General features: G+C 39.8%; 1 protein-coding gene across 1 annotated transcript in view; it reads right to left on the reverse strand.

Annotated features, from left to right (window-relative positions):
• Positions 1–25,044, reverse strand: part of LOC117963167 (potassium/sodium hyperpolarization-activated cyclic nucleotide-gated channel 4-like) — a 76,102-nt gene that overhangs the window by 18,712 nt on the left and 32,346 nt on the right. Inside the window, exons 3-4 of the mRNA XM_058994868.1 lie at positions 18,063–18,224; positions 8,284–8,502 (exon numbers count right to left, since the gene is read on the reverse strand). Coding sequence (XP_058850851.1) covers positions 8,284–8,502; positions 18,063–18,224 — 381 coding nt within the window. The remainder of the gene's footprint in view (positions 1–8,283; positions 8,503–18,062; positions 18,225–25,044) is intronic.

Raw genomic sequence — 25,044 nt, forward strand, 5'->3', positions numbered from 1 at the left:
TCTAGGAACCAGAGAGCGTGGCTTCATGCAGTTGGACTCCCCGTTTCGAGGATAGTGCATTGCCTAGGAACCAGAGAGAGAGAGTTCCTGCTGCACCTGGGCATGACGCCAAGTGAAGTGACCTTGGCTCAGAGCCACCTTCCATCATGTAAGAATGTGCTTCAGGGTAGCAGGTGATGAACACATTCAGGTTCTGCGGTGAGGGATGAACATCATATGTGGACCTGGTCAGGAAGCTGATCCTCCTCTGTTCCACTGTCCACAGGTCTCGCCAGCCAATCTGACCCTGTTCCACATCCTCCCATCTCATCCATTCACCCTGCTTAGCCTGGGACACCACCTTGACACACCTCATGCTCTCCTCCTGCTTTAGCACTTTAGTAACTATTATTATTATTATTATTTATTTCTTAGCAGACACCCTTATCCAGGGCGACTTACAATTGTTACAAGATATCACATTATTTTTACATACAATTACATTATTTTTTTATTTTTATTTATTTTTATTTTTTACATACAATTACCCATTTATACAGTTGGGTTTTTACTGGAGCAATCTAGGTAAAGTACCTTGCTCAAGGGTACAGGAGCAGTGTCCCCCACTGGGGATTGAACCCACAACCCTCCGGTCAAGAGTCCAGAGCCCTAACCACTACTCCACACTGCTGTCCTGACTACACACTGCTGTCCAACTACCAACTTCCTCCTTTCAGCTGGAGCTGCTTTGTGCCTCTCAGGGGAGCTGAACTGAGACCAAGGCCTCCTCTTCCCTGTTGAACTTGCTCCTTGACGTCACTGATATGAAGGGCAGCCTTTGCATCTTCCACTGGGTCCTGGCTGCTCACTTTCTCCCAGTTCTCACTGCAGGTGCTGCCTCCTTCCATCAGTGTTATTTCCAGCAGAACCTTAGCGCACTAGAATTCCTCAGTTACATTTCCTAATTTTTGAGCTAATCAAGTCCTCCAGACTTTCTACTGTTGACAGATAAACATCACACACTTAGTTGTAAGTATACCATTCTTTCTGCTGGTGAATAAGTTCTTCACAAACCTGAACTGATATTTATAAAAGCTGGTTCTTCACGCTCCTTTTTACTGTGCTTTCGTAGGCCTTGCACAACTTCACAAGCTTCTGTTTTAGATCATTTTGCAGAAGACTGAGAGCCTCCTTCTGACTTTCTTCAGCCCTTCTCCACTACTTCCTCAGTTGCCTCCTTTCTCTAACTAGGCGTTTAATCTCCAGCTGCCATCCACACGTTCCTGGAGTCTCAGTTATTCATCATCTTTTATCTTCTGCTCCAAACCTCTGACACCCTGTAGATGGTATCCCCAAACTTATCCAGCTTCCTGGAATATAGTCTGTCATGTATATCAGAGGTTTAAAGAACTGATTGATTTGCATAATGTCTGACGAAGGAGCCTAACTTGGTAGGCTATAATTGCAGCAGAATGCTCACATAAACACGTACAAACAGACATGCAGACACTCACACACTCACTGTCTCCTCTGGAAACTGTGACAAGAGTCTAATAATCAACGCATACTAATGAACTGCAAATTTAAATGCTGACCTACATATGAAAATGAAGTACTTTCTCCAACAACTTAGGGAATTTGATTGCTATTTGATACACAGACCACTTGCTTACTAAATAGATTGGTATCCATGACTAGATAATCTTGCCCTGTTCAAGTACCTAGCTCTATATATGGATTGCCCCTGTAATGTCACTGTACTTGCATTCCCCTGATGAGGCGGAGTTCAGACGCCACAGCCTCTATGGATCCTGAACACAGGGTTGTAAGGATGGCCAGCATTTACTGCAGATTCCAATAAACCTTTTTGAAAACACATCCCAATCCCAATGAAACACACTCTTTCCTATGGGATTCCCTGGCTGTTCCTGTTTCTCCAGGTGAATTCAATAAGACAATGTATCCTATTGTTTCTTTGGGTAAATATTGTGCAAGGTGTAGAATTGTGATAGGACAATGTATTAATATGCTGATGCTTTATCACTTATTGTAAACCTTATTCATTGCCTCACACAGCCAATTATGTTCCCAATAGGTAGATGCCCTCTAAAAGCTACCAGGACTTAAGAATCTTGAATCGCTTTAAATGCTGACTCAATTTTAAGCAAACGAAGCGATCCACACCAAAATATAACCTAAAAACATAATTTTAAAATGTCTTCATATACAGACCAGTTGTATGGTTTATAACATCATTACCTATAGATAATCCCTTATAAAAGTATCCCATAGTGAAAAGCATAGCAAAGGGTAATAAAGCATAGTGAAAGCATAGAAAAGCATGCTGTACGTAAGCATTGTAAAGCACAGAGCGGTATGGTAAAACATATTAAAACCTCAGCGAACTATGGTAAATGCATAGTATAACCACAGGGAAAAACTGTACATTTAACATGGGAAACTTTTATAAGGTATTGACCTTTTTATTATGTACTAGGGAAACCTAACTGTCGCTATAATGCAGTGGTCAATCATATAGCAGGTAGTGACCGCTGCATCCGACTGTATTGCTTGATAAATATACATCATTTGTATGAAATTCTTGCTCGTCTTCTTATTAACACATAAACACAAGCATTGCCCCCAGCCAATTCACCTTGCCCTGGCGAAGATGAAAGGGTAGTTTAATGCAAACTGTGCCAACCATTACCATCAGTGGTTTAAAGGCTACTGATCTGCCTCGCTGGGCGCCCATAAGTAAAACCCTGATTCACTAAATTAATAAAATTAGTGTCAGCATTAGGGAGATAATCAGAGTTTCATCTCTCAGAGAAAGAGTAATATCCTATCAAACTGACAGCTTCAGTAAAAGCAATATAGCAATCAATTCCCAGCAGGGCAGGGCAGACCCAACTCAACAAGCCTCCCTGTGCTGTAGAGGGATAACACAGCTCCCAATAGACATGTCAGCTACCTCATTAGAGGTTTTAAAAACTTTTTTTCTTTTGTTGCCAACTTGCTATCCACCTGTGGGACGATGTGAAAACGTGGGAGTGTAGAAATACAGCAAGCGGCGGGGTCGTGCGCTAATTAGAAGCTGAAACAGATGCGTTTTTAAAGCTTTTTTTCATTTTCAATAAGCTGAATGACAGCAGGATCAGAGGTGACAGGATCGTCTCTAATGAAAATCTCATCTGGCAGGGTCACTGAAATTGAATACCCTTTTCTTGTGTTTAATAATCTCTGGAATGAAACTTTCACAAAAATCCTTTAAGGGCAGGGTTTTTTAAACCTCATTTGAGCCACATATTCAGCTGCACTATGAAAGCAGTCTGTAAAGCTTTGGTATCGTCCCGAGATCAAACTGGGCCACTACAGGGTCCATCTGCAGTCTGCAATCCACATTCTGCAGCCGAACATCAACGATTGTGTGCATGTGTAATTGTAATTACACATGAATTCACTAGCCTGTTTCCTTTACAGTATACTATACTCACAGTTCAGCCTGCGTATTTATTTCTGTGCATTGCATGCTCATTAGGTAAATTCCTCCAGCAGTGCAAGCTGGGACTGACTGATGGAAATGAACGAGTCGCCTTTCAAGTCCAACATTATGTTGTGTTGAAAATGTCCTAATAATTTATATATCCAAGTTGTAGGGACATACAGTGTGAAAATGCCATTTAAGAGTAAAGATGAAAATATGAAAAGAGATGCAATTACAGAAAGTGTGATTATACATCCTTTTTGACATTACTAAATTAGACCAGCAAGGCAGTGACAGTCATCCCCAGTCACCACTGTGAATACAAATTTGGAAAGGAAAAAGAAGATCACCATGACCTACATCCACTAGAGTTATAATGTGTGCTTAGCAGGTCTGCATAGAGCCCCACATCCTGATACTCTTAATAACTGCTATAAAAGTCCCTTTCATGCAGTTCTCTAAATATATGCAAAACTCTAAAATGACAGAAAGAGAGTAGAGCAGACCAGTCTGCATATACCCCAGGTACATTATACAACTTGTGCTAAAGAAGTATTTTAGCAAGCTGCATCCCAAGTGCTTCTGTAGATATATGCAAAACTCTAAAGTGTGAAATCTGTACAGACAGGTTCAGCATATCTCTAGGCATACATGTAAGAACACAGACTTGAAAAGCCTTGCTTAGCACTCCATAAAAGAGTAAAACAAAGTTTTAAAAAACAAAAAACAACTGAACTTTTGAACACCAGCCCCAGGAGTCTCCTGTGCTCTGGGAAGGGATCATTTTAACTATGGCCAGAAGGGCTCTTTTTAATTGCTACTTGTTATTTCTTTGTGTGTTGGGAAGTGAGAACGCAGTAGTGAGTTGCTAATGCTCTTCGCAGCCTGCATGCCAGGACTTGCTGCCGGAAACATGTCTCCTCTGTGTGACTCCACAATGGCATCACAATTCCCACGTGATGAGAACACGGATGGAATATATTGGAATACTGGGACGGTCTTCATGGCACAGTGCTATCATGGCAATCCTTGAAGGATATGCTTCCAACAAAACAATTCCAGTAAATAATACATTTACATATAGAAAGACAACAGCGTTTTAACATCATCCCAGTAACAGTATATTACCGTCACTACATGGAGCTCGCATTTCCCTACTGTATATGAACCAAGGTTAAGTGGGCGTCCTCTGATCCCACGACCAAGCCAGCTTCCACTTTTACACCTAGGAACTCAACAGTGGATGTCAGCGAGCTGCCAGCCTGTGGAGGACAAAGGCCAGCCCTGCAGGTGTCTGCAGGAGCTCACTGTGTGTCTGACCAGTAGGGTCCGCTGTAGAGCAATGAGGAGGCACAGTCCCTCCCTCAATGCGATGCTCCCTCCGGAATCCCAAGCGAAGAATGGTGATTTTGCACAGCCAGGATGCAAACCTGCGCTGTGCTTATACCAGGTGAGCCACTGCGGGACCCCTGCACTTCCTTAACTGTATGACACCCTCTGCACACCATGCGGCCATGCCTTTACCAGGGGAGATCTCAGGGAAACCATGAAAGACATTACTTTAATCACAGATTTGTTATTTTTCTTATTCTTTCACATATTCAATGTTTCACTTCAGCATCCCAGCAAGAGGTCACATGACCACAGCGACACTATAAACACGTGAGTAAGAGAAAAAACAGTGATTGGTTGCTGGGAAGCATGTAAAACGATATACAGCTGAGAAGTTGAAACAGCAACTTTAAAACGTGCATTGGGCTGTGCGTTTTCTTTTGTTAATGAGAAGGGCAGTGCTCTCTCTATCGGGCTGTGTGTTTTCTCTTGTTAATGAGCCGGGTAGTGCTCTCTCTATTCCCCTCTGCCTTCTACTCCCGCCTCTTCCCTCACAGCACCCCAATGCAGACTGGCAGCTGCCCTGCTGGTTTCCAGCTGCTGAAAGATTTTGTTTCATTTTCAGATGTGCTGTTTCAGTGCGTGTGTCAAACATCACCACCACCAAAGCAAGGTCACACATTAGCGAGTGGGCAAATGCAACATCAGTGAGGTGGATTAGGGAGCATTAGACTGAATCAGAAATCATTGCTTCAGTGATGTGCAGTCTGCAAATGGGTTTTATATAATGAAAGCCTTGGCTACAGTGTCTATACAGTACTGACCCCCCTTCTATTTCAATACTGTTCCTCTGAACAGCATGTTAGTCGCATGGGTTTGAGTCATGTTCCCCATCTTGGTCCATCTCCAGTCCAGTGAAGGGTAGAGAAAATAAAACCTTATAAAAGTGTACCACAGTAAACATTTTGCAGTCCCCCCCTCCCTTTCCAAACATTTGTCACTGAATTGTAGTTTCTTTTAGGATTTCCTAATTCAGCACTGTTGAGTGTTTAATAGCTATGGATGAGAACAATAGTAAATTAGTAGGAGACGCTAATAATCCATGAAATAAATTATTGCAACTGAGAAAATGTGAAAGGGGCACTGGTCTTTAGCAACATGGTTGGTCAACAGATATTGTCTGCAGAGCCGTACCGATCCTTGATGGCGCCTTGTGCGAGATAAATCCAGCGCCACTCCCCCTAAGCAAAGCAATTCACAGGTAGTGAATTGAAACTTCACACAATTAAAAGGAGGATTCTATTGCCTAAGCAAATCCTCTGTGTACGTGTTTAATTAGTGTGTTCCCTGGGTTCTCATGGGCAAAAAAGACTGCAATGAAGGAAACTTTCAAATTGTCTTGGAACAGTGTTTGTAGCGGTTTTACTTAGTGAAGGCCACTATGGTGCAGAGTGCTGGGTGAGTCATGTGGGCAGGCGGGCGGGCCATTGCACACAGAGCTCATTAACACTGGAGCCTGGGCACTGGGGAGTGGAGCAGGGGCAGGCATAGACAGGAGTAGGAGATTCCTCGAATCCACACTGCAGCGGAGCAGCTTCATTTAGATCATACATGTATTTGAACTATATTGATACTAGGAATCATGTTTATATACTGTATTAGGGTTCGGTAAAAACAAATTTGACACAGGTAAAACCTGTGGTTATTTTTTGACTAGTGTTCCTGAAGGTTTTAAAAATTTTGGAAAACCAAAATACAACCTTTGCTAAAGTCTTGATTTTTCAAGTATGCATTCCATACCGTAGTTAGGCAGGGACCAGGAAATATAATTGAGTGCCTAACACTGACTTACAGTAGCGCGAAACGAACCCAATCATACATCAGTCTGGATAAGAATTAATAACACAGACACACTGGATTTCCACCCCACCAGAAGAGAATAGTGACTATATTGACAATTGATTTTGATACATTTTATGTGGAGCTCTCACTGTATTTAGTATGAAACGAGTTTACTTTAAAACCTCTTTAACACACTGCGTCGACACTGTGGCTAACTCAGTGACAACAAAATCTGTTAAACAAGGGTAGGGCTTCTTTAAATTTTCAGCTCGTTCAGTTGGTACGCTGGGAACAGCTTGCATACTTTTATTTGCATCAACATAGCTGAAGCTGGTCCATCTTTCACTGAAAGCTAGCCAGATGCATTTAAATATTTGCAAACACACAGATGTATAATTATGGCTCTAAATGTTGTTTTATCTGCCAGTACTTCATCGCAAACTTAAACATGGACTATACAAGTGTAACAGGGTGATGTTACATACGTGGATCGTCACTGAATAATACTGAGGCAGACATAGTGCATTGGGTGTTGACACGCCGCACAAGTGCGCAGACTTAATTACAACACAAGTGCTGCCACTCGGGTACCAGCAATGGTAGCCCTAGTGTCAGATTTAATAAAGAAAACAAAACAAAGCTACAAATAAACGTTTGCCACACAAGGCAAGCGCTAGTCCCACTAAAAGGAACGTCCTGCTCCAGCAACCTACACTATGAACACCCTCTCTATACTGTTTGGGATCAACATCTCCTAAACTGACCTACTTCTGGGCTCCCGGAGTCCCGGCACTCTCACGGCGACTCCAGACTCTTCAAACAACCTTGGCTGGACAATGCCTTCACAAGCACTGTCTTGGAGTGGAAGGGTTTCATGTAGTAGTTCTCACCATAGAGTGGACGCTCTCCTCCTCGATATCGACACAGCAAGCTTTCGCTCAGCACCCGTCTGTATGGCTATGACCGTGCAGTAGCCTCAGCCTTTTGAGCTGTGAGCAGCCTCCCCGGGCACGCCTCCCAGCCAATCAGGACCTCCCAATCATCTCAGGCCCGGGCGACCTGCTCAATTAGTTGCTTAGCAACGCTTCTCCTGTTGAGCGTCCGAGGTGCTTCCTTAAAGGCACACATGCACTCAAGAACCTGCGACAGGGTACTCCCTGTCACAACAAGCTTTATGGTTTTTAAATGAAATAAACATAAAATGTATATGATAATAAAAGAAAGATTGGGCAGTTGACATGAGGGGTAGTTTTTGGCCTATCAACCAATAGCAATGAAAGTGGCACACAGTATGCTAGTGCCACTGTATGACACGACTTTGAAGCAAAATACCTGCTAGTATTTTAGCCCATGCATGTTCTATGAGGGGTACCTTAGACACAGAAAAAAGCTGCACAAACCCTGGTACTTGCAGAACAAACAATATTTGTGACATATTTTGGGATACGTTGGCATGGGGACCCCCACATATAAAAACATACGATAGTACTGTCCTGGGAATACTAGCAGTTACTTTACCTAACCAGTTTCACAGCCATGTGTAGTAGATAGTGCCTGTCATATAATGCTTTCATCTCTATTGGTTGATGGGTTTGGACTCTGTATTTGGTACAAACCAATAAATATGAGAGTGTCAGGGTTACCTTTTCCTGGTACTGGCGACGTGAGGAGTCCAGGGATTGGATGAGCGCTGTGGCATGGCCGATGAACATGGCGTAGCAGGTGGCACCCACGATCATGCTGAGCATCGTGAGCCACACGTCCGTCATGCCGCTGGGGGCCTGCTGCCCATAGCCGATACACAGCATGTGACTCATCGCCTTGAAGAGTGCGAAGGAGTACTGCTGGCCCCATGTGTCATTCTGCAAAGGGAAAGACAGGAGCCATGATCACACTAGAGACTGCTTTAATAAACCGCTTAATGAACAACTGCCAACTGGCGCAGCACATCCCAGTCCCAAGCCTGTTATAGTCCCAACCCTGGTATAGTCACAACCCGGGTATAGTAATAATAATAATAATAATATTAATACATATTATGCACAGGAGCGGGGACTACCCTGTCACACAGTTATACTTGATATTATCAGTAGTGTATTTTGCATATCACACTTACATGCTGAACACATGATTCAATGTTTGCAGGTTTCTCTCCGGTTATCTACAGGGTCCAGCCTCGCAGGCAATCACGCAGTTTGACAGCAATTCCTAGTGCGGGGGAGGGGGGGGCACAAATCTGCTCCTGGAGTCCTCCAGGCTTTATAAATATCATTAAATAATAAACTGACCTGGAAAAAGCTTAATCTGGCTTAAACTGGTTCAATTGAGTCAGTTCTGGTTCATTTTTCTGCAATGGTGACTACCAAAGACTGGTACCAGATTGAATGTTACTGTTTATTATATCCTGTCTGAAACAGAATAAACGAACAGCTCACTTTGTTTCCAGGAAACTGATTCTGTGTCAATTGTTCCTGGTTTAAAATGGCTCCTACAAAAAAATACAATTCACAAGGGAGCAGTATCCTGTCTGTAGAGCTATCGAGGGAGCCGGTGTCTTGATCCGATAACGCTGCATGCAGGCAAGGTAGATTCAGTTCAGCACAGCTATGATGTGATGTGTATACCTGCTTTTCTTGCATTATAAGAAGAAAAGTGGGTCATTTGTCTGCTTGTGTTTTGTATCACAAATGTGTGAAAACAAAATCACAACCAAAATCTCAGAGATACGCGAAAAGGTTTATAATATGGACACATTTATTGCTGTTCTAATAACAAAGCCACTGTGCTGGCTACATGCATTATCAGCAAATAATCCCATTATAGCTATAAAAACAAGCAACTATACATTTAAAACTAAAAATCTCCCAGGCAATGCATTTAGCAAATATTAATCTTGTCCCAAAACCAAATAAAGACCTCTTAGATTGTAAAAATTACAGACCAGTATCACTTTTATAGTGTGATTTTAAGATTTTCTCTCATATCTTAGCAAATCGGTTTAAAAATGTAATGGACAATATTATACATTCAGATGAAGTAGGTTTTGAAAAACAGATTTTCATCAAGACATATCTAGAATTTGTTACTTTTTATTATTTGTTTATTTGGCAGACGCCTTAATCCAAGGCAATTGTATCAACTGCAGAGTCACTTATGTCTCACCCGAAAGATGGAGCATAAGGAGGTTAAGTGACTTGCTCAGGGTCACACAATGAGTCGGTGGCTGAGTCGGGATTTGAACCAGGGTCCTCCTGGTTACAAGCCCTTTTCTTTAACCACTTTAACTTTATCAAACAGAGACAGCAATGTTCCTATGATGGCTGTTTCTCTAGATGCTGAGAAAGCCTTTGATAAATTAGAATGGAATTACTTACTTCTACAGGAAAATTTGGTTTTTGGGGCAAATTTTCAGAAATGAGTCCAAATATTGTACAACAACCCTCTTGCTAGAATTGCTACTGGTGAAGACACATCAAATCCAATTATTTTAGAAAGTGGTATTCATCAAGGATGTCCTTTATCTCCAGTGCTGTTTATAATTGGCCTAGAACCTGTAGCAGTTAGCATTTGGCAAAATGAGAGAATTCAAGGAATAGGCCCTCCTAACTCCTAAATGGTGCTTTATGCAGATGACATCCTGTTAACAATCCAAAACCCGTCAGATTCATTGCCAGTAATATGAGAATTTATCAGGATATTCTATAAATTAGGTCAAATCTGAAGCTCTCCCAGTATCTAAATCCTGTTTTCCTTCACAATTAAAATAATATAACTTTACTTGGCCCAGTAATGGAATTAAATATTTAGGCATAGTTGGTCATACAAATATGACAGAAACAGTAAAACTAAACATTATACCTGGGATAAATAAAATAAAAGTAAAACTGGAAACATGGAATAAATTACTACTCCCGCTTTGGGGAAGATGAGACATTATCAAAATGGCAATAATGGCAGTTATAGCATATCTACTTTCAGATACCTTTAGGAATTCCCAACATGTATTTCAAACAAATTAACATTTTATTTGTTAATTTTCTATGGAATTTGGAAAAAAACCTAGGCTTAAAATAGAGACATTTTTATAGCAACACAAATGGTGGCTTGGGCATACCAAATATGCATTGGTATCATTTTTCACCATCTTATGCCAAAGATCCTAGTGGGATTTGTCAAGAGCAGAATGTAATTGAGCTCATGAATCGTCTAGATGTAGCCATGCATGACCCACCCAACCTCCATAGATCCCATCCTGTATTATCTCAAACTCACATGGGTTTAAAAGGAGAGCAAGTTTAACAAACTCATGTCAAGTGTTATATAGGTCTTCAGGGTTATGGAATAATCCATCATGAAGTTTTCTATTGAAACAAATTGATGTAGGGTGGGAGAAGCTAGGTATTACTACAGCTGGTGATATCTACTTTAATGGTTCATTTACCTCCATTAGATCTTTAAAATATAAATGTAACCCCTTCAGTGCTAGGGAGCGTACAGCGTAAAAATTACCTCATAAAGTGCTAGCATACGTCCTAAAATAAATCTCACTGTAGCACCGGTTGTGGGCATTCAAGTGTGTAGAGGGGTTTAGCTTTCAAAATATGTGAATTGTGTATCGGTGACGTCATTTAAAAAGTGCATGATTGACGTTAAACTGCCCTGTACAATTTCTCTGTGTTATTCAATGTCAGATGCGAAAGTCAAACAAGCAAACAAAAAGGTCTGTATTATATTTCTTATAGTGCTTTGATTGGTGCAACTTTTGATGGATACAACATTTAGGGGATCTAAGGACTTATTTTTTTAGCAAATAGTTATTTTCAGAACTGATCGATCGCTATTGATTACTGTATGCTGTCTTTGTTGTACCGTGGCTTATGCGGTAGTAACTCAGTGCTTGGGCACGCTGTGTTTGACCAATCGCTTCCGAAATTTTAAGATATGTGTGGGAGGGTTTAGTCTCTCAAACGTGTGAATGGTGGATTGATCACGACAATCAAACGGTGAATGATTGATGCCTAAACTGGCCTATAGGATTTCTCTGTGTTGTTCGGTCTGGAATCCAGTAACTCAAATAAACAAACTGAAGAGTTTTATATTTCGGATTGTGGTTTGATTTGAGCAAATTCTGATGGCTACAGCATTTAGCAGACCCACAAGAGATATTTTTGTCAAATATCTATTTTATTTTAAACAGTTATTTTCAGAACTAATCAATCATTGTTGATTGCTGTATGTCCCAGGCTGTGCTGCACCATCCGCAGCAATAATACTATTATAAAATATAATATTATTATTACTGCCCTAAAGGCCCTAAAGGCTGCGAGTGAGTAATTGCTTACAATATTTTAGGACATGTGTAGGGGGATTTAGTCTTTCGAAATTATATTTTGAATTTAGTTTTTGTCTACATTTAAAAATATATATAGTTTACATATTGACCCAATGAGGTTCTATTTGAAATGTTTATTATTATTATTATTATTATTATTATTATTATTATTATTATTATTATTATTATTATTATTATTATTTATTAATACAAATGTTGACGCAGCCATGACAGAAACATACTAACTCTATTTTTTTTCCTCCATAGATAAGTAACATATTAGCAATGCAAGACACATGCAATTTGTCTAATTACCATGTTAGGAAATTACTTTTTTAGGGCTTTAAAGTGGCACAGAAATTGTAATTTTTCATTTAATCTGCAATATCTCAATCAGTAGATATGCCCAAGTAAATTATATCATTGAAAAGTCCAGATTGTGCTGAAATATCTCTCTCTCTCTCTCTCTCTCTCTCTCTCTCTCTCTCTCTCTCTCTATATATATATATATATATATATATATATATAGATATATATATAGATATAGATATATATATATATATATATATATATATATATATATATATATATATATATATACATACACACACACACACACACATATATATATATATATATATATATATATATATATATATATATATATAGGTTTCTTATGTTTCCTTTAGACACCTGTCAGAAATTTGACTTTTAAACAATTCAGTCCCATCATACTCCTGTCTAACTGTTGAGATGCAATATTTTCAAATCTGCTAGTTGTTGGTGTTGCAATCAAGAGAATGAATCACGTCACCATATGTTGGACCTGAAAAAAAATGAAGCATATATTGGGGAAATATATTTAAACATATACCCACCATTGTAGGTATTTCTTTAACTAAATCCCCCACTTAGGCTTTGTTAGATCTTACAGAAAACCTTAACTTAAATTGAATTCAAACCCTATTAGTCGTGAGCTTGTTACTCGGTGCTAAAAAGGCTATAATGATGCTTTGGAAAGAAAAGGAGTCACCACCACTTACAATGTGGAAAAACATCACACTGCATGTCATTCTATTAGCTAAAACTCACTAGAGTGGAGGGAATTCAAAGAAAATACAATACTTTGGTCAGATGCAATTAAATATTTAACAAATACTGATATGTAATACACAAGAGACTATTTATTTATTTATTTCTTGTCTAAGAGGCTATAGGTATTGGTATTATTTTAATTTTAAATTGTATTGTAAAGATGTTGCAGTTTCTTCAGAGTATTAAGGTAGAGAATTCAACTTTAGTGTAGTGATTTATGAATTGTTTATGTATTCAAAAATGAATACAACTTTATTCTTAAAAAAAAAACAAGCAACTCATGCACAGACCTTTGAATGTGATTTATTTTGAACAGCAATCAGGGCCATGATTGTTGGTCACCATTATCAATTCAACAAAGAAAAGGTTTAGTGTGCCAATTATTTTCCCTCTGTCGCTCTCCCCAGTTTACACTGTCCAGTTATGTTCCCTCACCATAGCAATTCCCCACATCTCAGGAGAACTAAAGGTCAGTGTGGGTGTCCTCTTATCGCACAACCAGGTTAATCATCTTTTTACACCTAGGAGCATGACTGCAGATGTTGGTGAGTTCCTGGCCGCTTAAGGAAAAACAGTCACTGAAGATTTTGCCTCCCAAACTCGTGGCAACTTTGCACTAAATAATACAGTACACCCTCACTATAACAAACCTGTTGGGGTCCAAGCCTTTTGTTTCTTATATCGAGGGGTTCGTTATAGCAAAAGGACAATCAAAATGAACGACACACTGTTGGAGTAAGTGAATGAGATGAGATTGTGAATACAAGTAGAATTACATGTACCTGTTCGTCTCATGTATGCAGTATTCTGACTTTGCTTTATCCTATTTGTTGAAGAATTAAAACGAAGTACAGAAAGCACAACCTATATTCACGACAGAGATAAGCCTGGTTACTCCTTTTTTCAAACAATCAATATTGTTTCCAGCTTTGTTGCAACAGAAAATGATTTTTGTTTTAGATGTATAGTTTCACAGGGCTCACTTTTTTATTAAGACAAAAGAGTTGACTTCACTGCGGAGGTGGTATCCCGTGCATACAGACCGGGATGTGAACAGTGTGTGTTTATATGATCTTTTTTTTATTTTTTATTTGGGGTCCAGGGGCCAGGTTCGTTATAGCCAAAGGTTCATTATAATGAAGGGTGTTATAGCGAGGGTGTGTTGTATTACATTAACATATTGAATTACATACCGTTTTGTAGTTATCCATATACTTAACAAAAAACAGACATAAATTACATTTTGAAATCTAACATGAAATACTGTACTACTATTATGGCTTCCGGTAGACTTTTGCGATATAATTTTGCAGTTTCTTTGTTAAATAAAAAACAAAACACAAGTTCCTTCAGCAAGCCAGATGATTACATTACATTACATTAAAAAGTCATGGTGCCAGAGCTGACACAGGTGCACCACAACGTTGTTCACCATCACTTGTATAGCTCAGGTGACTGTGAATCAAAGCTGTTTCCTACATTGTTTCTTGATCCCACAATTTCATAAAAACATGCGCTGTAGCCGGGAGAAGGCAGAAACCCTAGTGAAGAGTGTACTAGCCCCACTGTCCTTGGAGTTTGTTGATGATCTTAGCAAAAGCGAAGGTCCATATTTCTCCATTTCCAGTGATGCCTCAAATAAAAGGTGTCAAAATGTACCCATTAGCGGTTCGATGCTGGACACCAAAACAATGTCGACAAGATCAAGTGTTCAACCTTTACAAATACAGTGATGAGACAGCAGAAGGCACCTCAAGTGCTTTGCTTCATAAACTCAGCTGTCAAAGACTGACATTTCTTCATACTATGCTGACAATACTAACGTCAACTACAGCAAGCGCAACGCAACGAGGTTGATGAAAGAAAAGCCCAACATCTTACCTGCTAACTGCCCAGCACACATACTACACAATGTGGTGAAACACATAGCGACACTGAAAGAGGACGTCGAAACGGTATGTAACTTTGTCGACCTGGGATATGCCTCTCACCTCCACCATGTCGCTGGCTGAGCCAGTTCCCAGCGATCAACACACTGCTGAGCACATGGAAGGCTGTAAAATGCTGTTTTGTTTCGCTTGGTTGTGAGGAGTGAACTTATGGAAGAGGATGGGAGCTCTGTGGCGTCGAGGTACATATTTACCTCTTGAAAGTGTTCAATAATGCAGTACTACGCCTGGAGAATGCCAGTACCAGCCTGTGAGCTCCATGCCATTATGGATGGATAATGCCAATACTACGCCTGGAGAATGCCAGTACCAGCCTGTGAGCTGCATGCCATTATGGATGGATAATGCCAGTACTACATCTGGAGAATGCCAGTACCAGCCTGTGAGCTCCATGCTATTATGGATGGATAATGCAGTACCAGCCTGTGAGCTGCATCCCATTATGGATGGGGTCCGAACTCTATCAGAGAAAAAGTGATCAGGTCTTTGGTTCCACGGGCCAGCGTGCACTAGATGGAATGATGAACTCCGAAGCAGAAAACCTCTGATAAGATTTCACAAAATGTTACAAAGTTGCAATCAAATAGGTGGAGAATTGGTTTCAATTTTCTACTGAGGGCTACATGCACATGATCCAGTACGTGGCTGTCAAAGGTAATCTGGGGTCCGTTTTTTTCTGGATAACAGTGATCTGGATTTAGTAATCCTATATTTGGTGATCAAGATTACTTTTATCTGGATCGTTTTGATCCGGTTGTTCAGAAAATGTCACTGCTGGATTACATTTATCCAGATTACAAATAATTACGATTACGAAATCCATTTTTTTTGTTTTTTAAAGTAATCTCGATCACAATATATAGGATTTCGTTTTGGTAATCCGATCGCACTTTTAATCACAATTAAATGTTGCAATTGGGTTTTTCAGAATTTGAAGAGGAGATAAGGATTACTTTGGTCCAAAATACCAGGATTATTGTGAGCCTACTGCGGAGGTGGATTTAGCTTTTAAATTATCATAAAACTTTGAAATTTTGTTTGAATTGTCATAGCAAACACACGCTATATGTCCAAATAGAGTGTTAGAATATAATATTTACATATTTATTTAAGTTTTGTATCCATGCAAGCAAAAAGGAGAACACTTATTTAGTGGTATAGCTTTAATAAAAAGCATACGCATATGCCTTCACATACGTCTCCTTAAAGCTCGTCTGAGAGATGCTGGACTCCCGACCGACGAGGAAGACGATGAAGATGTCTAAAAACACATATCCTTTTTTCAAAAGTTTGATTTTTATTCAATTTAGATGTAGTTGTTTAATTTCTGCTAAGTAGGCATAAATAAAATAACCATTATTTGCATGCGTTATATGTGCACTAACATTAAAAGTGATTTAGATTTTGTTAATAAAAGAATATTAAACAAAAAACTGGATTTCGTAATCGTGATTATTTGTTATCGGGATAAATGTAAACCAGCAGTGACATTTTCTGAAAAAACGGATCAAAACGATCCAAGTAAAAGTAAGTAACACAAAATATAGGATTACAAAATCACAATATATAGGATTACAAAATCCGGATCACTTTGATCCAGATTAAAAGTTTTGAAAAACTTGAAGCTGTGACAGCAACACATCTCCTGAATGCCATGATCAGGACAAGCTGTATGGCGAGTTCTGCAGCGTTAAAGAAATTGTCAAGAAGCTGGAGAAAGAGAAGAAGTTTGTCAGTGACATCTGGTCCAAAGTGTTCAAGAAATTGAGTGCTGCTGATTTTAGTAATATGAAGAAATGAATTTCATTTGAGCTCAGGATACCAGTTAGTAATGCTTACACTAACGACGTGTTGTCTGGATGGGTGTCGAATGGACTGATGAGAGGAATCGCTCCACTGTTGACTTCATACAATGTGAGACACGGGAAAAAACTGAATTTCAACAGGTGTTGCAAGGGATTCTACCATTTCATCATAGGAAACAAATCTCTCATCCAAAACGGCAAGTCTTCAAACAAGAATGAATAAATGTACCAGCTCAACTTCCAAGATTTATTTAAAATGTAAGATCTTCTGTGACATGGAATCTTGTTGAAGTCTATAAGTGAATGCTGCTCTTGTGGCTTTAGATGCTTTAGCACCTTCTTGTCAAAGTCTGCATTACCTGCATTACTGAGGACTGGAATAAAACAAGTAGCTGATCTTTTGAGTGCTAAAACATACACTGAATGGATGTCAGTACTTATGATCAAGTTCTTTATAAACCCACTGTTATATTTTGGGCCAAAAACAGTGTATTGCTATTAAAAGTTAATTAAGTATTTAATGAACCAGAAGCAGTGCATTCAGACAGATACCATAAATGACTGATTGCTTTTCTGAAATTACCGGATGTGAGTTATTAAGGGCAGTACTGTATTGGGCTCTAATGAGAATGCGGAACCTGAGGGAGAGAGTCTGTGATGAGGAAGTTTAAGCGAGTCCCTGAGAGAGACTCAAAGAGGCAAACAGCCTGCTGTGAGAGGAGAGGCTGAATACAAAACAGAGAGGAGGTAATCTGGGGAGAGTTTGCTACAGACACAGTTCAAGGAGCGGCAGATTCAGCCTTAATCAGACTCAGCATGCTGTTCAGAAGAACAGAAGAGAGATGCAGTCACATTAATTCCACTAAACTTCATATAATGATTAACCCTTTACTGCCTGTTATCATTGTTTTGTATAATTGTTTTTCTGCCCATGAACAGCCCCATGGAATCCAGCTGATGTAGCTGTCAATTGTACCCTGGCTCCCACTAGATGGCAGACTCAAGTATGGTGACTCCCTATAGTGGATTCAAGGGACGTTTGCCAGAAAGGTTTCTTGGAACTCATTTCCAGTTGTAATGTTGATGCATTATGGTGTAAATGGGAGCCGCAACCATGCCGTATTATAACTGGTTCTGTGGTATGAAGGGGGAGCACTGTAACTGGAGTTCTGAAAGCGTGATTGGGCACTAATGTCGATTTAGAGTGGAAAACAAGCATGTAGCACAGCATGGGCACTCACCACCATTTTGTTCTTGGAGACCCAGCAGTCCTGAGGGAAGTCCTGCAGCATTGGAACCAGGAACTGCAGGCAGCCATCCCAGTGGCACAGCAGCAGCATCATCCCGATGAGGTTCACGATCCGCACCATCGCACTCGCCAGGTCATAGGTCATGTGGAAGATCTGGAGAACAGCAAAGGAGCTTGCATTAGCTTTCCTTTGACAAGGGACCATTTGTACTTAGAAGCTTGTAGCAGGACAACTATCCTCCTTGTCTATGCTAATGGAACAGACCCATCTACTTTAACTGCTTCGAATACAATATTTCAGTTTTTTTTTTTTCTTAAAAATATTTCCCAACATAAAACCAATGTCACCTTACAATAATTGATTTTGAGTTTCAGTGTTTTAAAATAAAATATCAAACAGAATGAAATTTCAATGTACCATTTGTAATTCAGTAATATGAGAAAATTGGTCAGGGGTCTGAATACTTTTGCAAGGCACTGTATGTATATATATATATATATATATATATATATATATATATATATATATATATATATATATACTGTATATATATACACACACACACACCTTGGAACTTGCTGGTAATAGGCTTGTAGATTACCAATGACTGTACCAGGCACTTGCACTATAGATTTCCTGCCTGCAACCTTGCAAGCTTTCTATAATATTTGTGCATGTAATATCTAGTCTATGCACTGTGCTGGTGTATCACTGTGGTTTGATGTCTAATCTGTGCACTGTGCTGGTGTATCACTGTGGTTTGATGTCTAATCTATGCACTGTGCTGGTGTATCACTGTGGTTTGATGTCTAATCTATGCACTGTGCTGGTGTATCACTGTGGTTTGCACTGAAGCACGCTCTTTGGAATATGCTTGTGAAGCTGCGTTAACAAAATAAATATGAGAAATGATTATATTTGAAGTTAAATGTGAATATTATTGTATTCAGCAAGATCCACTATTTGTATAGTACAGAGATGCAGAGCTGCTAAGAACATGAAAGTAAAACAGTTAATATTGAGTAATATTCGTAAATGTTATTGTGTATTTTTATAAAGGCTTAGAGCTTCCGATTCAGGCATCTGTATGAGGACGGTTTATTTTATAATGTGTTTGAATGCAGCTGAGCAATATTAAAAAAGCTCCTTTTTAATCCTTTTTAAATATCTTTGTGTGAGTCAGAGTTCCACTACTGCACTCGGAAAGCATACTTCCAACAGGAGAATGGTTAAGCTTTTACATTTGAGATATTCTGAGCACTTTTATTTTTTTAAACAAAACAAAAGTGATCTTCAGTCAGGCTTTGAGTGTGGAGATGCAGCTCCCTCCAATGTTACTTGTATCAGTGCTCAGGTACAGTCTAGATCATCCGATATTTTGCATTTTTTTAATCATTAAAAAATACACATTACTTAAGCATTTGTCCGAGGCAGCACTCATTAAATAACTGAGACACTGAGTCCAGAACAGAAGGCGAGGGATCAACTAAACACAATGCTTTTATAAACCAAACTAATGTTTTGTTGTGTTTGAAGACTGGTTTGCTCTGGATCTCTTGGGCTGCTTGATATTTATGTCGTGTTTCCAGATTCTCAAGTCTACCACAGAATAATCACCACTCCAGAACTGAGATGATCCGTAAGGTTTATAATGTACCATAAAGTGTGTGTTTTTCACATAGGAAAACATGTGAGAGTGCAAACTGACTGCAATTCATATTACGCATGAAGTACTGGAATAATATTGCTTGCCCTCTATCCTTTAATAAAAAAGGTCTTAAAGTTACAGTGGACTGAACCGTTTACATTGGGACACATTTATGGTTTAACTGTCTGTTGCATATTCTAAATAGAAGCAATAAGAGACTAGTTTTGAAAGCTAGTGTAGGAATCAATAGGTTTTTTGTCTGCAGGTATTAAATGAATCCCAAACACGCCAGTGTTGATTTCACAGCAAGCAGCCTTTCTCACATTTGCCCTCATCTGTACAATTCCAAACAATGGCAAATAATGTACACATGGAGCAATTCAAAAGCACATTTTGCATTCACATGGGGTGCTGATATATTTACTGCCATAGGGCCGTTTTTGATTATTATACACAATACAATGCAATACAATTTGCTTTAATATAGCGCTGTTCATGCAGAGCATCCCAGGGCATTTTACAGTAAAGACGATTGATTAACAATAATATCCAAGGTCCTTTACTGGCCATGAGGGACCTTCTACTGTCCAATCAGACACATTTTCCAATTAAGCAATAATGTTGCAGCACAATCAACATGAACAAGACTGAACAGTTACAGCACCGCTAACACAATCAACATGAACAAGACTGAACAGTTACAGCACCGCTAACACAATCAACATGAACAAGACTGAACAGTTACAGCACCGCTAACACAATCAACAACATGAACAAGACTGAACAGTTACAGCACCGCTAACACAATCAACATGAACAAGACTGAACAGTTACAGCACCGCTAACACAATCAACATGAACAAGACTGAACAGTTACAGCACCGCTAACACAATCAACAACATGAACAAGACTGAACAGTTACAGCACCGCTAACACAATCAACATGAACAAGACTGAACAGTTACAGCACCGCTCACACAATCAACATGAACAAGACTGAACAGTTACAGCACCGCTAACACAATCAACAACATGAACAAGACTGAACAGTTACAGCACCGCTAACACAATCAACATGAACAAGACTGAACAGTTACAGCACCGCTAACACAATCAACAACATGAACAAGACTGAACAGTTACAGCACCGCTAACACAATCAACATGAACAAGACTGAACAGTTACAGCACCGCTCACACAATCAACATGAACAAGACTGAACAGTTACAGCACCTCTAACACAATCAACAACATGAACAAGACTGAACAGTTACAGCACCGCTAACACAATCAACAACATGAACAAGACTGAACAGTTACAGCACCGCTAACACAATCAACATGAACAAGACTGAACAGTTACAGCACCGCTCACACAATCAACAACATGAACAAGACTGAACAGTTACAGCACTGTTCACACAATCAACATGAACAAGACTGAACAGTTACAGCACCGCTAACACAATCAACATGAACAAGACTGAACAGTTACAGCACCGCTCACACAATCAACATGAACAAGACTGAACAGTTACAGCACCGCTAACACAATCAACATGAACAAGACTGAACAGTTACAGCACCGCTAACACAATCAACATGAACAAGACTGAACAGTTACAGCACCGCTAACACAATCAACATGAACAAGACTGAACAGTTACAGCACCGCTCACACAATTAACAACATGAACAAGACTGAACAGTTACAGCACCACTCACACAATCAACAACATGAACAAGACTGAACAGTTACAGCACCGCTAACACAATCAACATGAACAAGACTGAACAGTTACAGCACCGCTAACACAATCAACATGAACAAGACTGAACAGTTACAGCACCGCTAACACAATCAACATGAACAAGACTGAACAGTTACAGCACCGCTAACACAATCAACATGAACAAGACTGAACAGTTACAGCACCGCTAACACAATCAACATGAACAAGACTGAACAGTTACAGCACCGCTCACACAATTAACAACATGAACAAGACTGAACAGTTACAGCACCACTCACACAATCAACAACATGAACAAGACTGAACAGTTACAGCACCGCTAACACAATCAACATGAACAAGACTGAACAGTTACAGCACCGCTAACACAATCAACATGAACAAGACTGAACAGTTACAGCACCGCTAACACAATCAACATGAACAAGACTGAACAGTTACAGCACCGCTCACACAATTAACAACATGAACAAGACTGAACAGTTACAGCACTGCTAACACAATCAACATGAACAAGACTGAACAGTTACAGCACCGCTCACACAATTAACAACATGAACAAGACTGAACAGTTACAGCACCACTCACACAATCAACAACATGAACAAGACTGAACAGTTACAGCACCGCTAACACAATCAACATGAACAAGACTGAACAGTTACAGCACCGCTAACACAATCAACATGAACAAGACTGAACAGTTACAGCACCGCTAACACAATCAACATGAACAAGACTGAACAGTTACAGCACCGCTCACACAATCAACAAGTACAAGACTGAACAGTTACAGCACCGCTAACACAATCAACAACATGAACAAGACTGAACAGTTACAGCACCGCTAACACAATCAACATGAACAAGACTGAACAGTTACAGCACCGCTCACACAATCAACATGAACAAGACTGAACAGTTACAGCACTGCTCACACAATTAACAACATGAACAAGACTGAACAGTTACAGCACTGCTCACACAATCAACATGAACAAGACTGAACAGTTACAACACCGCTAACACAATCAACAACATGAACAAGACTGAACAGTTACAGCACCGCTCACACAATCAACATGAACAAGACTGAACAGTTACAGCACCGCTAACACAATCAACATGAACAAGACTGAACAGTTACAGCACCGCTAACACAATCAACAACATGAACAAGACTGAACAGTTACAGCACCGCTAACACAATCAACATGAACAAGACTGAACAGTTACAGCACCGCTAACACAATCAACATGAACAAGACTGAACAGTTACAGCACCGCTCACACAATTAACAACATGAACAAGACTGAACAGTTACAGCACCACTCACACAATCAACAACATGAACAAGACTGAACAGTTACAGCACCGCTAACACAATCAACATGAACAAGACTGAACAGTTACAGCACCGCTAACACAATCAACATGAACAAGACTGAACAGTTACAGCACCGCTAACACAATCAACATGAACAAGACTGAACAGTTACAGCACCGCTCACACAATTAACAACATGAACAAGACTGAACAGTTACAGCACCACTCACACAATCAACAACATGAACAAGACTGAACAGTTACAGCACCGCTAACACAATCAACATGAACAAGACTGAACAGTTACAGCACAGCTAACACAATCAACATGAACAAGACTGAACAGTTACAGCACCGCTAACACAATCAACATGAACAAGACTGAACAGTTACAGCACCGCTCACACAATTAACAACATGAACAAGACTGAACAGTTACAGCACCACTCACACAATCAACAACATGAACAAGACTGAACAGTTACAGCACCGCTAACACAATCAACATGAACAAGACTGAACAGTTACAGCACCGCTCACACAATTAACAACATGAACAAGACTGAACAGTTACAGCACCACTCACACAATCAACAACATGAACAAGACTGAACAGTTACAGCACCGCTAACACAATCAACATGAACAAGACTGAACAGTTACAACACCGCTAACACAATCAACATGAACAAGACTGAACAGTTACAGCACCGCTCACACAATTAACAACATGAACAAGACTGAACAGTTACAGCACCGCTAACACAATCAACAACATGAACAAGACTGAACAGTTACAGCACCGCTAACACAATCAACATGAACAAGACTGAACAGTTACAGCACCGCTAACACAATCAACATGAACAAGACTGAACAGTTACAGCACCGCTAACACAATCAACATGAACAAGACTGAACAGTTACAGCACCACTCACACAATCAACAACATGAACAAGACTGAACAGTTACAGCACCGCTAACACAATCAACATGAACAAGACTGAACAGTTACAGCACCGCTAACACAATCAACATGAACAAGACTGAACAGTTACAGCACCGCTAACACAATCAACATGAACAAGACTGAACAGTTACAGCACCGCTCACACAATTAACAACATGAACAAGACTGAACAGTTACAGCACCACTCACACAATCAACATGAACAAGACTGAACAGTTACAGCACCGCTAACACAATCAACAACATGAACAAGACTGAACAGTTACAGCACCGCTAACACAATCAACATGAACAAGACTGAAAAGTTACAGCACCGCTCACACAATCAACAAGTACAAGACTGAACAGTTACAGCACCGCTCACACAATCAACATGAACAAGACTGAACAGTTACAGCACTGCTCACACAATTAACAACATGAACAAGACTGAACAGTTACAGCACTGCTCACACAATCAACATGAACAAGACTGAACAGTTACAACACCGCTAACACAATCAACAACATGAACAAGACTGAACAGTTACAGCACCGCTCACACAATCAACATGAACAAGACTGAACAGTTACAGCACCGCTAACACAATCAACAACATGAACAAGACTGAACAGTTACAGCACCGCTCACACAATCAACAACATGAACAAGACTGAACAGTTACAGCACCGCTAACACAATCAACATGAACAAGACTGAACAGTTACAGCACCGCTCACACAATCAACAACATGAACAAGACTGAACAGTTACAGCACCGCTAACACAATCAACATGAACAAGACTGAACAGTTACAGCACCGCTCACACAATCAACATGAACAAGACTGAACAGTTACAGCACCGCTAACACAATCAACATGAACAAGACTGAACAGTTACAGCACCGCTAACACAATCAACATGAACAAGACTGAACAGTTACAGCACCGCTCACACAATTAACAACATGAACAAGACTGAACAGTTACAGCACCACTCACACAATCAACAACATGAACAAGACTGAACAGTTACAGCACCGCTAACACAATCAACATGAACAAGACTGAACAGTTACAGCACCGCTAACACAATCAACATGAACAAGACTGAACAGTTACAGCACCGCTAACACAATCAACATGAACAAGACTGAACAGTTACAGCACCGCTAACACAATCAACATGAACAAGACTGAACAGTTACAGCACCGCTAACACAATCAACATGAACAAGACTGAACAGTTACAGCACCGCTCACACAATTAACAACATGAACAAGACTG

Source organism: Acipenser ruthenus, chromosome 21 (assembly GCF_902713425.1).
Source record: "Acipenser ruthenus chromosome 21, fAciRut3.2 maternal haplotype, whole genome shotgun sequence".
Classification (NCBI taxonomy): Eukaryota; Metazoa; Chordata; class Actinopteri; order Acipenseriformes; family Acipenseridae; genus Acipenser; species Acipenser ruthenus.